Below are 18670 nucleotides of genomic sequence, written 5' to 3' on the forward strand. Positions count from 1 at the left end.
CATTTAGTTCACAAAACCAAGTCATTCTCTGCAGATCGTTTGGCAAAAAAAGGTTTAGTGAAAGTTCACCAGTAACTGCTGCTACCACAATAAAATGTATATAATAGACCTTTATTGAACATTCTTAATACAAAGTGCGGAACGCAACCATCATAAACTTTCCATTCAACAACAAATCAAACAGATTTCACAGATCTTTGTTGTGAAAAAGTGAAGCACATATAAAATGCAAACAAATGTAATGTAAATAAAAATATAATGTAAATAAATAATGTAAATAAATAAAAAGCTTGTTGCATATCTGCAACTGTGGGTGCTACAAGGTTAAGGTCATTTGCATACTAACATGAAGAAATAAAAACGGGGCAGGCAGCAGGAGTCAGCTGAGAACATCAGTTTATTCTAAGCATTTCTACTGTGATGAAAGAATGTTGGGACTGTCGTAATTGGGTTTGCTTTACAGTAAAATTGATCTAAAATGAAGACATAGGCAGGCCTTTACTGGGATAACAAGGGGAGAGTCTCCTGATCTGATTCAGGTCAGGTCTAAGAATTTCACTGCACGCTGTCCACATCCAAAGCTCTTTAAAGCACTTTTGTTATCTGCCCTTGGACATTATGAGTGAAATGATTCTACTCCTGAACGTGAGCCCACCTGGTCATTCAGGAGGAAAGCAGCTGAGTAGGGTGTCAGGATGGCAGTGTAGATGACCAGCAGCAGAATGAGCCAATCCCACACCGCCTTGAAGGGGCTGTAGTGCAACACCGTCCACTTGTGGATGCGAGGAGCCTGAAGCTTGTACTCTGGCAACACGTCTGCACCCAGAGACAGCACCTGGATACAGGGAGGGGGACAGAGGAGCGGTCAGATATGGGAGGAGGAAGGGATGAAGAGAGGGGAGGAAGGGTTGCAAGAGAAAAGTTAAAGGAAAGTACCTCCATTCTGTAGTGATACATGCACATAATGTGAACTATGATTCCACACACTTTAGCAGACAGCTTTAGCACAGAAAGAAGCTCGTGAAATATACAAAGACCTCCTTCCCGTGTGTGCTGTGCCTCCAGCGGCTACAACAACAGAGTTCTGCCATTAAAGCGATAGAGCCAATGTCCACTGAAGATGATGAGAACTGTTGTGAAGGCATTGACCTTCTTAAGGTTGCCCTCCCAGGCAGCCTGTTCCCCACACATGCACACACTGTCACGCTAGCTGTACAATGCACACACACAAACAGACATATGCAGAGAAACACATCCTGTGGCCTGCAAACACACATGCTCCCACACACATGCACAGGCACCAGGAGTCCAATCTCTGCTATCATGGTGCAGTCCTAAGCAGCTTTCTTTGCACTGACGTGTTCCGCAGTCTGCGCAGCGCTGGCTGTGGATGACAGCAGGGATGAAGCAGCTGGGAGAGCTTGCACAGGCTGCCTCCTGTCTCTGGCTCAGAATCATACAGTGAGCTGCAGAAGCTTCAGGATTGTCATCCCGAAGTGTTTGTTGACTGTTTCAGCCCTGCATGCTGTGCATCCCCTAATATCACACGCACCACATACAGAAATGCAATAAGGCAACACTTTGCTGTTACAAACAACTGCTTAAACATGAATGCAAGGGATACTTTAAGTTAGGATGTAATTCAGCACATGTATGACTTAGGTGTGTTTTTCAAAATGTTCCTCTGTACTCTTAAGGCGTGTTGAATCAAGAAACATAACAGTTAAACATACAGTGTCTCTATCAACATCAGAGGAGCTGTGTAATTATTTTATTACACCAAAATACAGTAGCCTACTGATTCTGTAAGACCACTATGTGGTGGAAGACTCGGGCTCTTATCTGTAAAGAGCTGCAAATGTAACGGAGTTAAGATGCAGTGTGATTCCACTTGCCATAAAAAGTCTTCACACAACACTCAAACTTAGTCCGATGGCACTTAAATGCAGCCCCCCTGCAGATGAAGGTTGTGCACCTCGCTGTCTCCCTGGTGCAGGAGTTAGGAGCTCCGCTATTGTTTTATATCAATTACCTTCATTTCATTACTAAGGCGTGGTTTAAGTTGTATCTTATAAACCTATAGCTCCCGAACGGTTGAGCACGTCCTTTTTCATAAATGTTGATGGTGTTTTTGTCTTTTTGGTTTATAAAATGGCTAGTGCTGCATGTTGTCAGCTAACCTGGACTTTCCTTTCATTTCACATCTGAAAAATGTGTGTGTGTGTGTGTGTGTGTGTGTGTATGAGTGTGTGTGTGTGTGTGTGTGTGTGTGTGTGTGTGTGTGTGTGTGTGTGTGTGTGTGCGTGTGCGTGTGCGTGTGTGTGTGTGTGTGTGTGTGTGTGTGTGTGTGTGTGCGTGTGCGTGTGTGAAGGCCACTGTGCCAACAGTGACCGTCTTCTTCTGTGAAATACACAACGCAAGAGAGAGTAAAAAGCCGCTACACAAAGCTTCTGTAAAACTATTTTACAGAAGCTTTGTTGGGGATTTACAGACAGCTGCTGTCAGGTTGGAGAACCAACTCAAACTCATAGTTTCCAGTGGACACATTACTATGCAGGTGGAGCTCAGTGTGTGTAAAGTCACATGAAATGGAAAAGAAAAATTCTTGTTCAGCTTTCTCTACATCTCACAGCCCTTGTTTTGCCCCTGCCCTCACCTTGACCTGTTAAATCTCCCGTCTCTTCTAATTTGATCTTTTTAGTTCTGCTGTCTGCAGAACAATCCTTTCTCCACCTCTCTGTCTCTTCTTCTGTACAACCAGCAGCCCAGTCACTTTTCATTCATCACACATTCATCCTGCCTCTAGTCTTACTTTCTTTTTTTTCTCTGGCTCCAGTGATTTGCTTTTCATTTATTCCTTTCCCCACTCCTTCCTTCATTTTCTCTGTCGTCCTCTCAGTAGCCCCAAATGCAGTCTGCAACTAAATATGGAATTAAATACATATGATAAACCATTATAAAAAGCACTAGAAAGTACAAAATGTTGTTTGAGAAAATATCTTTTGATTTTATGTTATACGTAGAATAAATGTTGACATTTTCCCATGAAAGTGAAAATTTTAAGCTGACTTTACAATAAACCGCCAAAATGTTTCAGAAATGATGCGGCTGTTCCAGCTTCTTCAGACGCAGAATTTTCCAGGTTCAATGGAAAACACTTCAGCACAAATTTCAGTTGAAGAAGAAGAAGAAGAACTTTTATTTATATAGAACCTTTCATAGATGAAAATCACAAAGTGCTTTACACAGTAAAACAAAATTACAAAGAGAAAACAAGTTCATATATGGATACAAAAAAGTGACATCGGGCCAATCAACCAAAAGCCTGTCTAAAGAAGAATGTCTTCAGCTGCTTCTTAAAAGAATCCACAGACTCCGCCTCACGAAGGGACACAGGGAGCTTGTTCCATAATTTAGGAGCAAAAGCCTGGAAAGACAAGTCTCCTCTGGTTTTAAAGGAAGTCCATGGGACCATGTGGAGGTTCTGGCCTGAGGACCGAAGGGAGCGGCCGGAGCTGTAGGGACACAGCAGATCAGAGACATAGGTGGGGGTCTGCCCGTGCAGGGCTCTAAAAGTCAACACTAAAATTTTAAAATCTATACGATATTTGATCGGCAGCCAATGCAAGGAAGATAAAATTGGCGTAATATGAGTCTGTCTGCTTGATCCTGTTAAAAGTCGAGCTGCTGCATTTTGGACCATTTGAAGACGATTTAAAACAGATTTGTTAAGACAAATAAAAAGAGAATTGCAATAATCCAAACGTGAAGAGATAAAAGCGTGAATCACAATTTCCAGGTCAGAGTTGGACAGGATTGGCCTTAACTTTGCAATATTTCTTAAATGATAAAAGCAGTTTTTTACTAAGTGTCTAGAATGGCAGTCAAGAGACAAAGACTGCCCAAACCAGACACCAAGATTCCTGATGCTCGACTGAACGGACGAGCCCAGAGAACCGAGGTGGTTCAGGACCAGGGGATTTTTTTGCTCTGGAGCAATGATCAGAGTCTCAGTCTTTTTACTATTTAACTGGAGGCAGTTTTCAGTGAGCCAGTTTTTTATGCTTGAGAGACAATCCAATAGCTCAGACAGTTTGTGCAACTCTGACTCCTTAAAAGAAAAATACAATTGAATGTCATCTGCATAAAAATGATAGGAGACATTTTTAAAATGACTAATGACTTTGCCAAGAGGGCTGATGTACAGCAAAAACAAAATGGGACCAAGAATTGATCCTTGAGGAACACCATACTTTAAAGTAGAAACATCTACAACCTCAACAACAGTTGAGGTTTAACAGGGTGGAACTTGAAAATATGATAACTTATAAAGTATGCTAAGTATTTGGGGTGCACATTAAGGACATCAGAATGTCTCTATGTCCATTTAACTTCATAGATATTTTCACATTCAATGAGGTGGCATAGAAAGACTTCAGCAGCTTTTTACCATCTAAAAAAACATTGGCAGAATCAAAGGAATAGTGTCTAAAGCAGACTTAGAAAGACTGTTTGTCTCCAGCAGGTTAGACTGCTGTAACGGCCTGCTCACTGGGCTCTAAACGGGTTGTTAGACAGCTGCAGTACATCCAGAACGCTGCTGCTCGAGTCCTGACTAGAACCAGGAAATACCACCATATTAGTCCAGTGCTCAGGTCTCTGCACTGGCTTCCTGTCGCTCAGAGAATAGACTTTAAAACAGCTCTGCTTGTGTACAAGTCTCTTCATGGTCAAGCACCAAAGTACATCTCTGACATGTTAGAGCCATATGAACCAACTGGGACTCTGAGAATCTCAGGGAAGGGTCTCCTGCTGGGGCCCAGAGTCAGGACTAAACAAGGTGAGGCTGCGTTTCAGTTTGATGCTCCTAACATCTGGAACAGTCTTCCAGAAGATGTGAGACAGGCCTCAACTCTGACAAGGTTTAAATCCAGGCTGAAAACAGTTCTGTTTAGCTGTGCATATGACACCTGAAAGTATTTTATCTGCACTCTTCACTTTTAAATGAATTAATCAATGGTAATTTTTTATGTTTTTTTGGAATGATTTTATTGCCTTCTTGTGATTTTATGTAGCTGTAAAGCACTTTGAATCGCCTTGTGTACGAATTGTGCTCTACAAATAAAATTGCCTTGCCTTGCCTGGGGGGCCTCATCTGTCACACCTTTCCTCACTTTACTCTCTATTTCCCCCGTTTAATTTCTCAAATGATATCATGTACATGTGACATTATTGTTGTCATTAACTCGTGTTTCCCTGTTCCAACAGATATCCTTTGAATGGTGTTACAGTGTTTGTTGTCCCCTCTTTTCTGTCTTCTCAAACCCCAGCTGGTGGAGGCGGATGGCCACCCTTCCTGGTTCTGGTTCTGCCAGAGGTTTCTTCCTGTTCAAAGGGAGTCGTTTCTCTCCACAGTCGCCTCAGGCACGCTCAGGACGGGAGATTGGACTGAAGACAAGTTTCGGTGCAATCTGTTGGTTTCCTTAGCTAGGAAATGTTTTTGAATTTGCTCTGTATGAATGAATTGGATTATTTTGAAAATAATTATGATTACAATGAATTGAATTCCAATTGGCTTGAATTGGACTATACTATTTTTGTGTGTTGAGATGACATTTGTTGCATTTGGCGCTATATAAATAAAACTGAATTGAAATTGAATTGAACTGAATTTGCCTGGTTCAGTAAAGATTATTAAAAAAATCACCAGCATACAGCCTACGTTTGTGTGTGGTCCCAGCAAAAGAAATTCCGGGGATACTGGGGTCTTTATACGAATTGCTGCGGCAAGAGGTTCCAATGCTCTAAAAAGTCCAAACTCAACCTTCTGTGATATTATCCGATCATACTCATATTTAAGCTGTGAGGCTGTCTTTAAATTGTGTGGAATCTATGTCCTGATTGCACTTGGCTGTGGTATTGTGGTTGTGTTCTGAGTTCCAGGCGGGACTGAGCAGGTATCCAGGAGGTCCGGGGCGGAGTCTGGACTGCTCCTGCCAGCACACCTGCTGTTGGTCTGCGCTCATTAGAGCTGGCCTCTTAAGGACCTGCAGGAGCTCCAGACTTTGCCAGATTGTCTCACAGTCTCTGTTGGTAATCAGGCTCACCAGTATTGTTTGAAAACCTTCCGTTGTCTTATTGTGCCTTTAACTGTGTTCCCCAGTGTAACTTTGCTCTCCTGAGGTCTTTGGATACTTCTGCCTGCCTCGTCCATGTGTCTGGGTTACAGCCTGCATTCTTCCCTGCTTCCTTGCTTTATAGCTGCCTGCTCGCCCCGGCCGCCATCTCGAACAAACCACACCATAGCCAGCGTCATCACTACCCCTGCTGTGTTGGAAACCTTCTTGGAGACATGCTAAGCCCTAACTGAGTAAACAGCTATCTCCTTGGATCCGTTTAACCGTTCTTCCTCTCTTCCTAGAAATATTGCTGGACTGGACTCTCTGTGGACCTACCTTGCACTATTACAACTAATGAATCAGTTTCTTTCTCCCACCTCTCTGTGTCAGTCTGATCTTGGGTCCCTCCTTGTGTGTATTGACTATTCCATATCCGTGACGGTGTACTTCTGTTTTAAGTTTGCTTCTCCCTCTCCCACTTGTCTCTCCAGGCCTGCAAGCGTCGTTATGTTCTGTTATTTCTTGTGTGATGAGAACTGCATAACATGTCCCCTTGTAAACCTTTAAAGGCTTCCCAAACCACACCTGCTGGTAAAATGGAGTAGTGTTTGGTTTGATGAATAGATCTAATTGCACTTTTAGCTTGGTCCTAAAACCATCATCATGCAAGAGAGAGGAGTTAAATCTTCATAATACTAATGAGCACCAGGTCAAGTGTCACTCTTGCATAGTCTGATGTCAGTATGTTGCACACACATGGAATTATGGATTGGGAGTATTTCAATAGAAATAAAGAAGTAATCAAGTCTTGTGAAAATGCTATGAACTGCTGGAAAAAAAAAAGTGTAGTCCCTCCCAGCAGGTTTTAGCAGACAAGACCCAGGGCAGAGCATAATTTAAACTGCAGTCTGCTGTTATTAAAGTGGTAGCATCTCTGCTCTAACTGGTTCCATGGCATGTCCTTCTCAGACATACGGTAGAAAGACAATACGATACCTGACTGATTTCAAACTGTAAAGGGCCTTTTTCATTTTAGCGGGGCTTCCTAAACCATTTATGTTCCAGGTGGCTAGGTGTACGGTGGCCGACACGTGCAAACGCGCTGCAAACAGCGAAACAAATCCAACAATAAAATGCTGCAACAGAAAAATGCGGCAATAACAAAAACGACCGGAGCACACGCGCTGTAAACCCCAAAACACATGCAAGAAAAAAAAACGCTGCAAACATCAAAACACATGCAAGACAGAAACGCTGCATACATCAAAACACATGCAAGAGAGAAACGCTGCATACATCAAAACACATGCAAGAGAGAAACGCTGCAAACTTCAAAACACAACGGAAGTTCGCCAGGCCAGTAGGGGGTCTCTACCTGTGGGATAGGGGATCGACTATGGGAGATCTAACATATTAATGAAAGAGAAGAAAGTCAAAAGGTACGTTGTCATTTATGTCTTTTTTAAACACTTGGCCGTAATCTTTTACTTTATTATAGATGAGCAGCGGAGTTATGTCGCTATTATAAGGTAAAAGATTACGGCCAAGTGTTTAAAAAAGACATAAATGACAACGTACCTTTTGACTTTCCTCTCTTTCGTTTCTGTCTTGCATGTGTTATGAAGTTTGCAGCGCATTTTTTTCTGGCATGTGTTTTGATGTTTGCAGTGCGTTTATGTTTTGCAGGTGTTTTGATGTATGCAGCGTTTCTGTCTTGCATGTGTTTTGATGTATGCAGCGTTTCTGTCTTGCATGTGTTTTGATGTTTGCAGCGCGTGTGCTCCGGTCGTGTTTGTGATTGCCGCATTTTTCTCTTGCAGCATTTTATTGTTGGATTTGTTTCGCCGTTTGCAGCGCGTTTGCACATGTCGGCCACCGTATAGGTGAGGTCATTGTTATCATGAATAGTCATTGTAGTATTGCGTGGAGCTATATGACTGTGGCAGAAAGCACAAAGCAGATGGAGGTAATGACAGTCCAAAAGAAAAAAAAGATTCATAGCTTACACAAACTTTAAACCCTGGGCACTGCCTACTATAAACCATCGACGGTCAGCAAAGCAATCCTGTCAGTGACATCCTAAAAGTAATACAGAAGCATATAGGCTCCTCAGAGATAAACGGCAGTAGCCATTCATTGACACAACATAATCTTGTAAGTGCTTATAAATGAGCCATGCTAAATGGTGAGAAAACTGCATAGAGAAGATAATTACAGTAATTTCCATCTCTCCACAAAAATTGGCACTCTGCGATGATGCATGTGTGGAAATGGATGCTTAATTTACCCCAAATGGAGGAAAGAAAAAAACAGGAGGATAGTTCACTTTTAGAGACCTTCATGGCTGTCGAAGCGGCCGGGGCCGTCTTTTGTGTTGACTTGGGCTGTGTTCGAAACCGCCTACTTCTCCTACTTCTCCCACTACTCCTACTAACTTTAACTTTTTTTAAGTTCACGGATGCATACTAGATTCTCCTAAATGTTGGGTATGCATCATGTGGTTACTACTCATACTCAAACTACCCAAGATGCAACGTAACGTGACGTCGCCGATCGTCATTTCCTGTCAAAACGGTTTCAGGCTAGCTACAATGAGGGTAGGTTCACTTCCTGTTTTAAAAACAAAAGCACCAATTGTATCGTAATGGCTTTCCCTATGATAAAAGGCAACGGGTATTTTATTTTGTGAAAATAACCGGAAGTGCGTTGCTCACTGCGGCTAGCTTTAGTAGCGGCGAATTCGTGGGAAGAAAATTTTAAATAGCCGGTATTTTGTCAGATTTTCAACACGTTGGGGATCTAAACGACTACTTTCTCGCCTGAAAATGTTTCAAATGTTGCTAAAGTTATATATTTACAGAGTTTATAGCCCGAGCCGAAATCAGCTTCAGGCCGGCTGATTTCGGCTCGAGCAGGAGCGAAGTGCATTGTGTGTAAACACTCTGCATACTGTCTGATCGATGAGTATGCCGTTTGCAAGTATGTAGTATGTAGTAGGCGGTTTCGAACACAGCCTCAGAGAGTGGCGGGATACTGAAGCGCAAACTTCACTCCAGGTTGGCGCAGGGCTTTTTTTCACTCCCTGAGTACGTCTTGTTTGGCCACAGTTCCCCTGGAAAACTCAGGGGCAATCATAACTCGTTTCCTGTTCCATCGTACTTTTCATTGGAATGTGCGTAAAATGCGGTCTCTGTTGCCTGACCGCATGAATCTAGCAAGAAGGTCCGACCGGGGGCCGCGAGCGCGTTCAATAAACTATCCCCCTGGGGGTGTCGCTCGCTCCAGGATTTCGATAGGATCAACCCTCGGTGAAGCCGACAAATTGCAAACTGTTGCATCTGCTCCGGTCTTCCATGTCATCCTCTCAGCCTCTTGCAAAGAGCTGCCACTTTGGCTTCAGTAGCGGGCGGGTTAGCCTTGACTTGATTGTCTGACTCCTCCAGAAAGCAAAGCCTCCCTTCCACCATTAATACGCAGGGTTTTTACCGCCACTAAAATTCTGTTTAATCACTCGTACGTACGACTTAAGAACAAATCTGTGTGTACGAACGGTTGTTGCATGAGGCCCAATGTGTCTGAAAATGACCTAAGACAGAAAACTGTATCAATGCTGCAAATAGTATGTGTCTATGATGTTCAATATTTTTCCCATGTGCTGGACTGGTCACGTTGTTTCCTGAAATGTAACATTTGCTGCACTACTCTGACATTTGAAGGCATAGAGTAACCTGAGCTAAAATGACATTTTAATTGGAACCTGTGGTTGCTCAGTGACTGTTCGGAGCTCAGACTGAATGTGCTTTTTAGAACCTGTAGTAAATTTGAATGTAACAGGAACAAACTTCGAATCCATGCATTTTCTGTACCAGCCTATCCCAGTTGTCATTAGCCAAGAGACAGGGTACACCCTGGAGGGTCACCTGTCCATCACAGAGCCCCACAGAGACAAACAACCACAAACTCACTGCTTGGGTCAGTTTAGAATGACCCATTAAGCTAACATGCATGTTTTTGGGTGATGGGAGGAAGCCGGAGTACCCGGAGAGAACCCACGCATACACGGGGGGAACATGCAGACTCCACACAGAAAGAACCAGCTGGGAGTTGAACCTGGAACCTTCTGCTGTGAAGCGACGGTGCTAACCACCACACCACCGTGCTAACCAACACACCAGCGTGCTAACCACCACACCGCCGTGCTAACCAACACACCAGTGTGCTAACCACCACACCGCCGTGCTAACCACCACACCGCTGTGCTAACCAACACACTAGCGTGCTAACCACCACACCGCCGTGCTAACCACCACACCGCCGTGCTAACCACCACACCACCGTGCTAACCAACACACCAGCGTGCTAACCACCACACCGCCGTGCTAACCACCACACCACCGTGCTAACCAACACACCAGGGTGCTAACCACCACACCACCGTGCTAACCACCACACCAGCGTGCTAACCACCACACCACCGTGCTAACCACCACACCACCGTGCAAACGACCACACCCCCGTGCAAACCACCACACCGCCGTGCTAACCACCACACCGCCGTGCTAACCACCACACCGCCGTGCTAACCACCACACCGCCATGCTAACCACCACACCTCCGTGCTAACCACCACACCAGGGTGCTAACCACCACACCGCCGTGCTAACCACCACACCACGTTGCAAACCACCACACCACCGTGCTAACCAACACACCAGCGTGCTAACCACCACACCGCCGTGCTAACCACCACACCAGGGTGCTAACCAACACACCAGGGTGCTAACCACCACACCAGCGTGCTAACCACCACACCCCCGTGCTAACCACCACACCACCGTGCAAACCACCACACCCCCGTGCTAACCACCACACCACCGTGCTAACCACCACACCCCCGTGCTAACCACCACACCAGCGTGCTAACCAACACACCAGCGTGCTAACCACCACACCACCGTGCAAACCACCACACCCCCGTGCTAACCACCACACCACCGTGCTAACCACCACACCCCCGTGCTAACCACCACACCAGCGTGCTAACCAACACACCAGCGTGCTAACCACCACACCACCGTGCTAACCACCACACCACCGTGCTAACCACCACACCCCCGTGCAAACCACCACACCACCGTGCTAACCACCACACCGCCGTGCTAACCAACACACCAGCGTGCTAACCAACACACCAGCGTGCTAACCACCACACCAACGTGCTAACCACCACACCAGCGTGCTAACCACCACACCACCATGCTAACCAACACACCAGCGTGCTAACCACCACACCCCCGTGCAAACCACCACACCACCGTGCTAACCACCACACCGCCGTGCTAACCACCACACCGCCGTGCTAACCACCACACCGCCGTGCAAACCACCACACCGCCGTGCTAACCACCACACCGCCGTGCTAACCACCACACCGCCGTGCTAACCACCACACCAGCGTGCTAACCACCACACCGCCGTGCTAACCACCACACCGCCGTGCAAACCACCACACCGCCGTGCTAACCACCACACCGCCGTGCTAACCACCACACCGCCGTGCAAACCACAAACCACCGTGCTAACCACCACACCAGGGTGCTAACCACCACACCCCCGTGCTAACCACCACACCACCGTGCTAACCACCACACCCCCGTGCTAACCACCACACCAGCGTGCTAACCAACACACCAGCGTGCTAACCACCACACCACCGTGCAAACCACCACACCCCCGTGCTAACCACCACACCACCGTGCTAACCACCACACCCCCGTGCTAACCACCACACCAGCGTGCTAACCAACACACCAGCGTGCTAACCACCACACCACCGTGCTAACCACCACACCACCGTGCTAACCACCACACCAGCGTGCTAACCACCACACCACCGTGCTAACCACCACACCAGCGTGCTAACCACCACACCCCCGTGCAAACCACCACACCACCGTGCTAACCACCACACCGCCGTGCTAACCAACACACCAGCGTGCTAACCAACACACCAGCGTGCTAACCACCACACCAACGTGCTAACCACCACACCAGCGTGCTAACCACCACACCACCATGCTAACCAACACACCAGCGTGCTAACCACCACACCCCCGTGCAAACCACCACACCACCGTGCTAACCACCACACCGCCGTGCTAACCACCACACCGCCGTGCTAACCACCACACCGCCGTGCAAACCACCACACCGCCGTGCTAACCACCACACCGCCGTGCTAACCACCACACCGCCGTGCTAACCACCACACCAGCGTGCTAACCACCACACCGCCGTGCTAACCACCACACCGCCGTGCAAACCACCACACCGCCGTGCTAACCACCACACCGCCGTGCTAACCACCACACCGCCGTGCAAACCACAAACCACCGTGCTAACCACCACACCAGGGTGCTAACCACCACACCCCCGTGCAAACCACCACACCACCGTGCTAACCAACACACCAGGGTGCTAACCACCACACCAGCGTGCTAACCACCACACCGCCTTGCTAACCATCACACCAGGGTGCTAACCACCACACCCCCGTGCAAACCACCACACCACCGTGCTAACCACCACACCACCGTGCTAACCAACACACCAGCGTGCAAACCACCACACCCCCGTGCAAACCACCACACCACCGTGCTAACCACCACACCACCGTGCTAACCAACACACCAGCGTGCAAACCACCACACCCCCGTGCAAACCACCACACCACCGTGCTAACCACCACACCACCGTGCTAACCAACACACCAGGGTGCTAACCACCACACCACCGTGCTAACCACCACACCAGCGTGCTAACCACCACACCACCGTGCTAACCACCACACCACCGTGCAAACCACCACACCCCCGTGCAAACCACCACACCACCGTGCTAACCACCACACCCCCGTGCTAACCACCACACCGCCGTGCTAACCACCACACCGCCGTGCTAACCACCACACCGCCGTGCAAACCACCACACCGCCGTGCTAACCACCACACCGCCGTGCTAACCACCACACCAGCGTGCTAACCACCACACCGCCGTGCTAACCACCACACCGCCGTGCAAACCACCACACCACCGTGCTAACCACCACACCGCCGTGCTAACCACCACACCGCCGTGCAAACCACCACACCACCGTGCTAACCACCACACCACGTTGCTATCCACCACACCGCCGTGCTAACCACCACACCACCGTGCTAACCACCACACCACCACCATGCTAACCACCACACCACCACCATGCTAACCACCACACCACCGTGCTAACCACCACACCACCGTGCTAACCACCACACCACCACCATGCTAACCACCACACCACCGTGCTAACCACCACACCACCATGCTAACCACCACACCACCGTGCTAACCACCACACCACGTTGCTAACCACCACACCACCGTGCTAACCACCACACCACGTTGCTATCCACCACACCGCCGTGCTAACCACCACACCACCGTGCTAACCACCACACCACCACCATGCTAACCACCACACCACCGTGCTAACCACCACACCAACACCATGCTAACCACCACACCACCGTGCTAACCACCACACCACCATGCTAACCACCACACCACCGTGCTAACCACCACACCACGTTGCTAACCACCACACCACCGTGCTAACCACCACACCACGTTGCTATCCACCACACCGCCGTGCTAACCACCACACCACCGTGCTAACCACCACACCACCATGCTAACCACCACACCACCACCATGCTAACCACCACACCACCGTGCTAACCACCATACCACCATGCTAACCACCACACCACCGTGCTAACCACCACACCACGTTGCTAACCACCACACCACCGTGCTAACCACCACACCACGTTGCTATCCACCACACCGCCGTGCTAACCACCACACCACCGTGCTAACCACCACACCACCGTGCAAACCACCACACCCCCGTGCTAACCACCACACCACCGTGCTAACCACCACACCCCCGTGCTAACCACCACACCAGCGTGCTAACCAACACACCAGCGTGCTAACCACCACACCACGTTGCTATCCACCACACCGCCGTGCTAACCACCACACCACCGTGCTAACCACCACACCACCACCATGCTAACCACCACACCACCACCATGCTAACCACCACACCACCGTGCTAACCACCACACCACCGTGCTAACCACCACACCACCACCATGCTAACCACCACACCACCGTGCTAACCACCACACCACCATGCTAACCACCACACCACGTTGCTAACCACCACACCACCGTGCTAACCACCACACCACGTTGCTATCCACCACACCGCCGTGCTAACCACCACACCACCGTGCTAACCACCACACCACCGTGCAAACCACCACACCCCCGTGCTAACCACCACACCACCGTGCTAACCACCACACCCCCGTGCTAACCACCACACCAGCGTGCTAACCAACACACCACCGTGCTAACCACCACACCACGTTGCTATCCACCACACCGCCGTGCTAACCACCACACCACCGTGCTAACCACCACACCCCCGTGCAAACCACCACACCACCGTGCTAACCACCACACCACCGTGCTAACCAACACATCAGCGTGCAAACCACCACACCCCCGTGCAAACCACCACACCACCGTGCTAACCACCACACCACCGTGCTAACCAACACACCAGGGTGCTAACCACCACACCACCGTGCTAACCACCACACCAGCGTGCTAACCACCACACCACCGTGCTAACCACCACACCACCGTGCAAACCACCACACCCCCGTGCAAACCACCACACCACCGTGCTAACCACCACACCCCCGTGCTAACCACCACACCGCCGTGCTAACCACCACACCGCCATGCTAACCACCACACCGCCGTGCAAACCACCACACCGCCGTGCTAACCACCACACCGCCGTGCTAACCACCACACCGCCGTGCTAACCACCACACCAGCGTGCTAACCACCACACCGCCGTGCTAACCACCACACCGCCGTGCAAACCACCACACCACCGTGCTAACCAACACACCAGCGTGCAAACCACCACACCCCCGTGCAAACCACCACACCACCGTGCTAACCACCACACCACCGTGCTAACCAACACACCAGCGTGCAAACCACCACACCCCCGTGCAAACCACCACACCACCGTGCTAACCACCACACCACCGTGCTAACCAACACATCAGCGTGCAAACCACCACACCCCCGTGCAAACCACCACACCACCGTGCTAACCACCACACCACCGTGCTAACCAACACACCAGGGTGCTAACCACCACACCACCGTGCTAACCACCACACCAGCGTGCTAACCACCACACCACCGTGCTAACCACCACACCACCGTGCAAACCACCACACCCCCGTGCAAACCACCACACCACCGTGCTAACCACCACACCCCCGTGCTAACCACCACACCGCCGTGCTAACCACCACACCGCCATGCTAACCACCACACCGCCGTGCAAACCACCACACCGCCGTGCTAACCACCACACCGCCGTGCTAACCACCACACCGCCGTGCTAACCACCACACCAGCGTGCTAACCACCACACCGCCGTGCTAACCACCACACCGCCGTGCAAACCACCACACCACCGTGCTAACCACCACACCGCCGTGCTAACCACCACACCGCCGTGCAAACCACCACACCGCCGTGCTAACCACCACACCGCCTTGCTAACCATCACACCACGTTGCAAACCACCACACCACCGTGCTAACCAACACACCAGCGTGCTAACCACCACACCGCCGTGCTAACCACCACACCGCCGTGCTAACCACCACACCAGCGTGCTAACCACCACACCGCCGTGCTAACCACCACACCGCCGTGCTAACCACCACACCGCCGTGCTAACCACCACACCACCGTGCTAACCAACACACCACCGTGCTAACCACCACACCACCGTGCTAACCACCACACCACCGTGCTAACCACCACACCACCACCATGCTAACCACCACACCACCGTGCTAACCACCACACCACCATGCTAACCACCACACCACCGTGCTAACCACCACACCACGTTGCTAACCACCACACCACCGTGCTAACCACCACACCACGTTGCTAACCACCACACCGCCGTGCTAACCACCACACCACCGTGCTAACCACCACACCACCGTGCTAACCACCACACCACCACCATGCTAACCACCACACCACCGTGCTAACCACCACACCACCATGCTAACCACCACACCACCGTGCTAACCACCACACCACGTTGCTAACCACCACACCACCGTGCTAACCACCACACCACGTTGCTATCCACCACACCGCCGTGCTATCCACCACACCGCCGTGCTAACCACCACACCACCGTGCTAACCATCACACCACCTACAATCCAGTTCATTGTAAAACAATTATACTCCAATCAAATCTAATAACTTAAATTTCAAATCTGTCCAATTCATACAGAGCCCATAAAAAAAGTTGCCTCGTGTGCCTTGTGTGTTTTTCTTTCCTCAATTTTTCTCCAGCTGTTTAGCTTTGAAATCCTCAACAAAACATGATCAATATGTCACCACCATAAAGTGATCAATATCTTATGCATAGCCAAACACCACTGCTGTCTCATGCCCATACTCTCTATATGAAGGGGGCAGTCCTGGCAAGCTCAAACAACAGCAGAAACTCATTCAACACCAACATTTTTTATAGTAGACTGAATAAAGCAGCAGTACTGTGTGGCCTGCAAAAGCTCAACTGTTTGATACGCATTGAATAATACATCATAAATAACCCATTTGTTATGTGGGTGGCTGACTCTACTACCACCTTTCTACCACTTTTGGATCACACAGAAAGAAAAAGGAAAAAAAAAATTCCTAGATTCACTGAAGTTCTAATAATCTAACCCTTAACTGGAGTAGGTGAAAGACACATCTGGCATATTACATCATACATGCATATTTGCACACAAAGGCTTCTCTGCAGAAATCATGACTGGGAGTTAAATTGGCAAAATGTACAAACACAAAAATATGTGCATGTGCATCAACTTGTTGTGCATAGAAAAGTTATGTTAAGCCCTCGCCAAAGGGGGCTCTGCTGAAGCCCCTGAAACTCTTTTCGTCCAGCATTTACTTGCTGTAGTTATGCATGTCATTATATAACACATTTACATAATGCTCTAGTTCGGCACATACGAAACAAAGAAAGAGCAGATGAATGCATGTTTTTGGGTGATGGGAGGAAGCCGGAGTACCCGGAGAGAACCCACGCATACACGGGGGGAACATGCAGACTCCACACAGAAAGAACCAGCTGGGAGTTGAACCTGGAACCTTCTGCTGTGAAGCGACAGAGCTAACCACCACACCACCGTGCTAACCACCACACCGCCGTGCTAACCACCACACCACCGTGCTAACCAACACACCAGCGTGCTAACCACCACACCACCGTGCTAACCAACACACCAGTGTGCTAACCACCACACCACCGTGCTAACCACCACACCAGTGTGCTAACCACCACACCACCGTGCTAACCAACACACCAGTGTGCTAACCACCACACCACCGTGCAAACCACCACACCACCGTGCTAACCACCACACCGCCGTGCTAACCACCACACCCCCGTGCTAACCACCACACCACCGTGCTAACCACCACACCACCGTGCTAACCACCACACCGCCGTGCAAACCACCACACCCCCGTGCTAACCACCACACCGCCGTGCAAACCACCACACCGCCGTGCAAACCACCACACCGCCGTGCTAACCACCACACCGCCTTGCTAACCATCACACCGCCGTGCTGACCACCACACCGCCGTGCTAACCACCACACCGCCGTGCTAACCACCACACCACGTTGCAAACCACCACACCACCGTGCTAACCAACACACCAGCGTGCTAACCAACACACCAGTGTGCTAACCACCACACCACCGTGCTAACCACCACACCACCGTGCTAACCAACACACCAGGGTGCTAACCACCACACCGCCGTGCTAACCACCACACCACCGTGCTAACCAACACACCAGTGTGCTAACCACCACACCACCGTGCAAACCACCACACCACCACCGTGCTAACCACCACACCACCACCGTGCTAACCACCACACCGCCGTGCTAACCACCACACCACCGTGCTAACCACCACACCACCACCGTGCTAACCACCACACCGCCGTGCAAACCACCACACCGCCGTGCTAACCACCACACCGCCGTGCTAACCACCACACCGCCGTGCTAACCACCACACCACCGTGCTAACCAACACACCAGTGTGCTAACCACCACACCACCGTGCAAACCACCACACCGCCGTGCTAACCACCACACCACCACCATGCTAACCACCACACCGCCGTGCTAACCACCACACCACCGTGCAGACCACCACACCACCACCATGCTAACCACCACACCGCCGTGCTAACCACCACACCAGCGTGCTAACCACCACACCAGCGTGCTAACCACCACACCGCCGTGCAAACCACCACACCAGCGTGCTAACCACCACACCCCCG

General features: G+C 49.8%; 1 protein-coding gene across 2 annotated transcripts in view; it reads right to left on the reverse strand.

The window, feature by feature from the left end:
* Positions 1-18670, reverse strand: part of kcnh2b (potassium voltage-gated channel, subfamily H (eag-related), member 2b) — a 374482-nt gene that overhangs the window by 27950 nt on the left and 327862 nt on the right. For both annotated transcript variants that reach the window (XM_075452154.1, XM_075452153.1), the window contains exon 7: positions 656-835. In XM_075452154.1, the coding sequence (XP_075308269.1) occupies positions 656-835 (180 nt within the window). The remainder of the gene's footprint in view (positions 1-655; positions 836-18670) is intronic.

This window comes from Odontesthes bonariensis, chromosome 20, assembly GCF_027942865.1.
Source record: "Odontesthes bonariensis isolate fOdoBon6 chromosome 20, fOdoBon6.hap1, whole genome shotgun sequence".
NCBI classification, from domain to species: Eukaryota; Metazoa; Chordata; class Actinopteri; order Atheriniformes; family Atherinopsidae; genus Odontesthes; species Odontesthes bonariensis.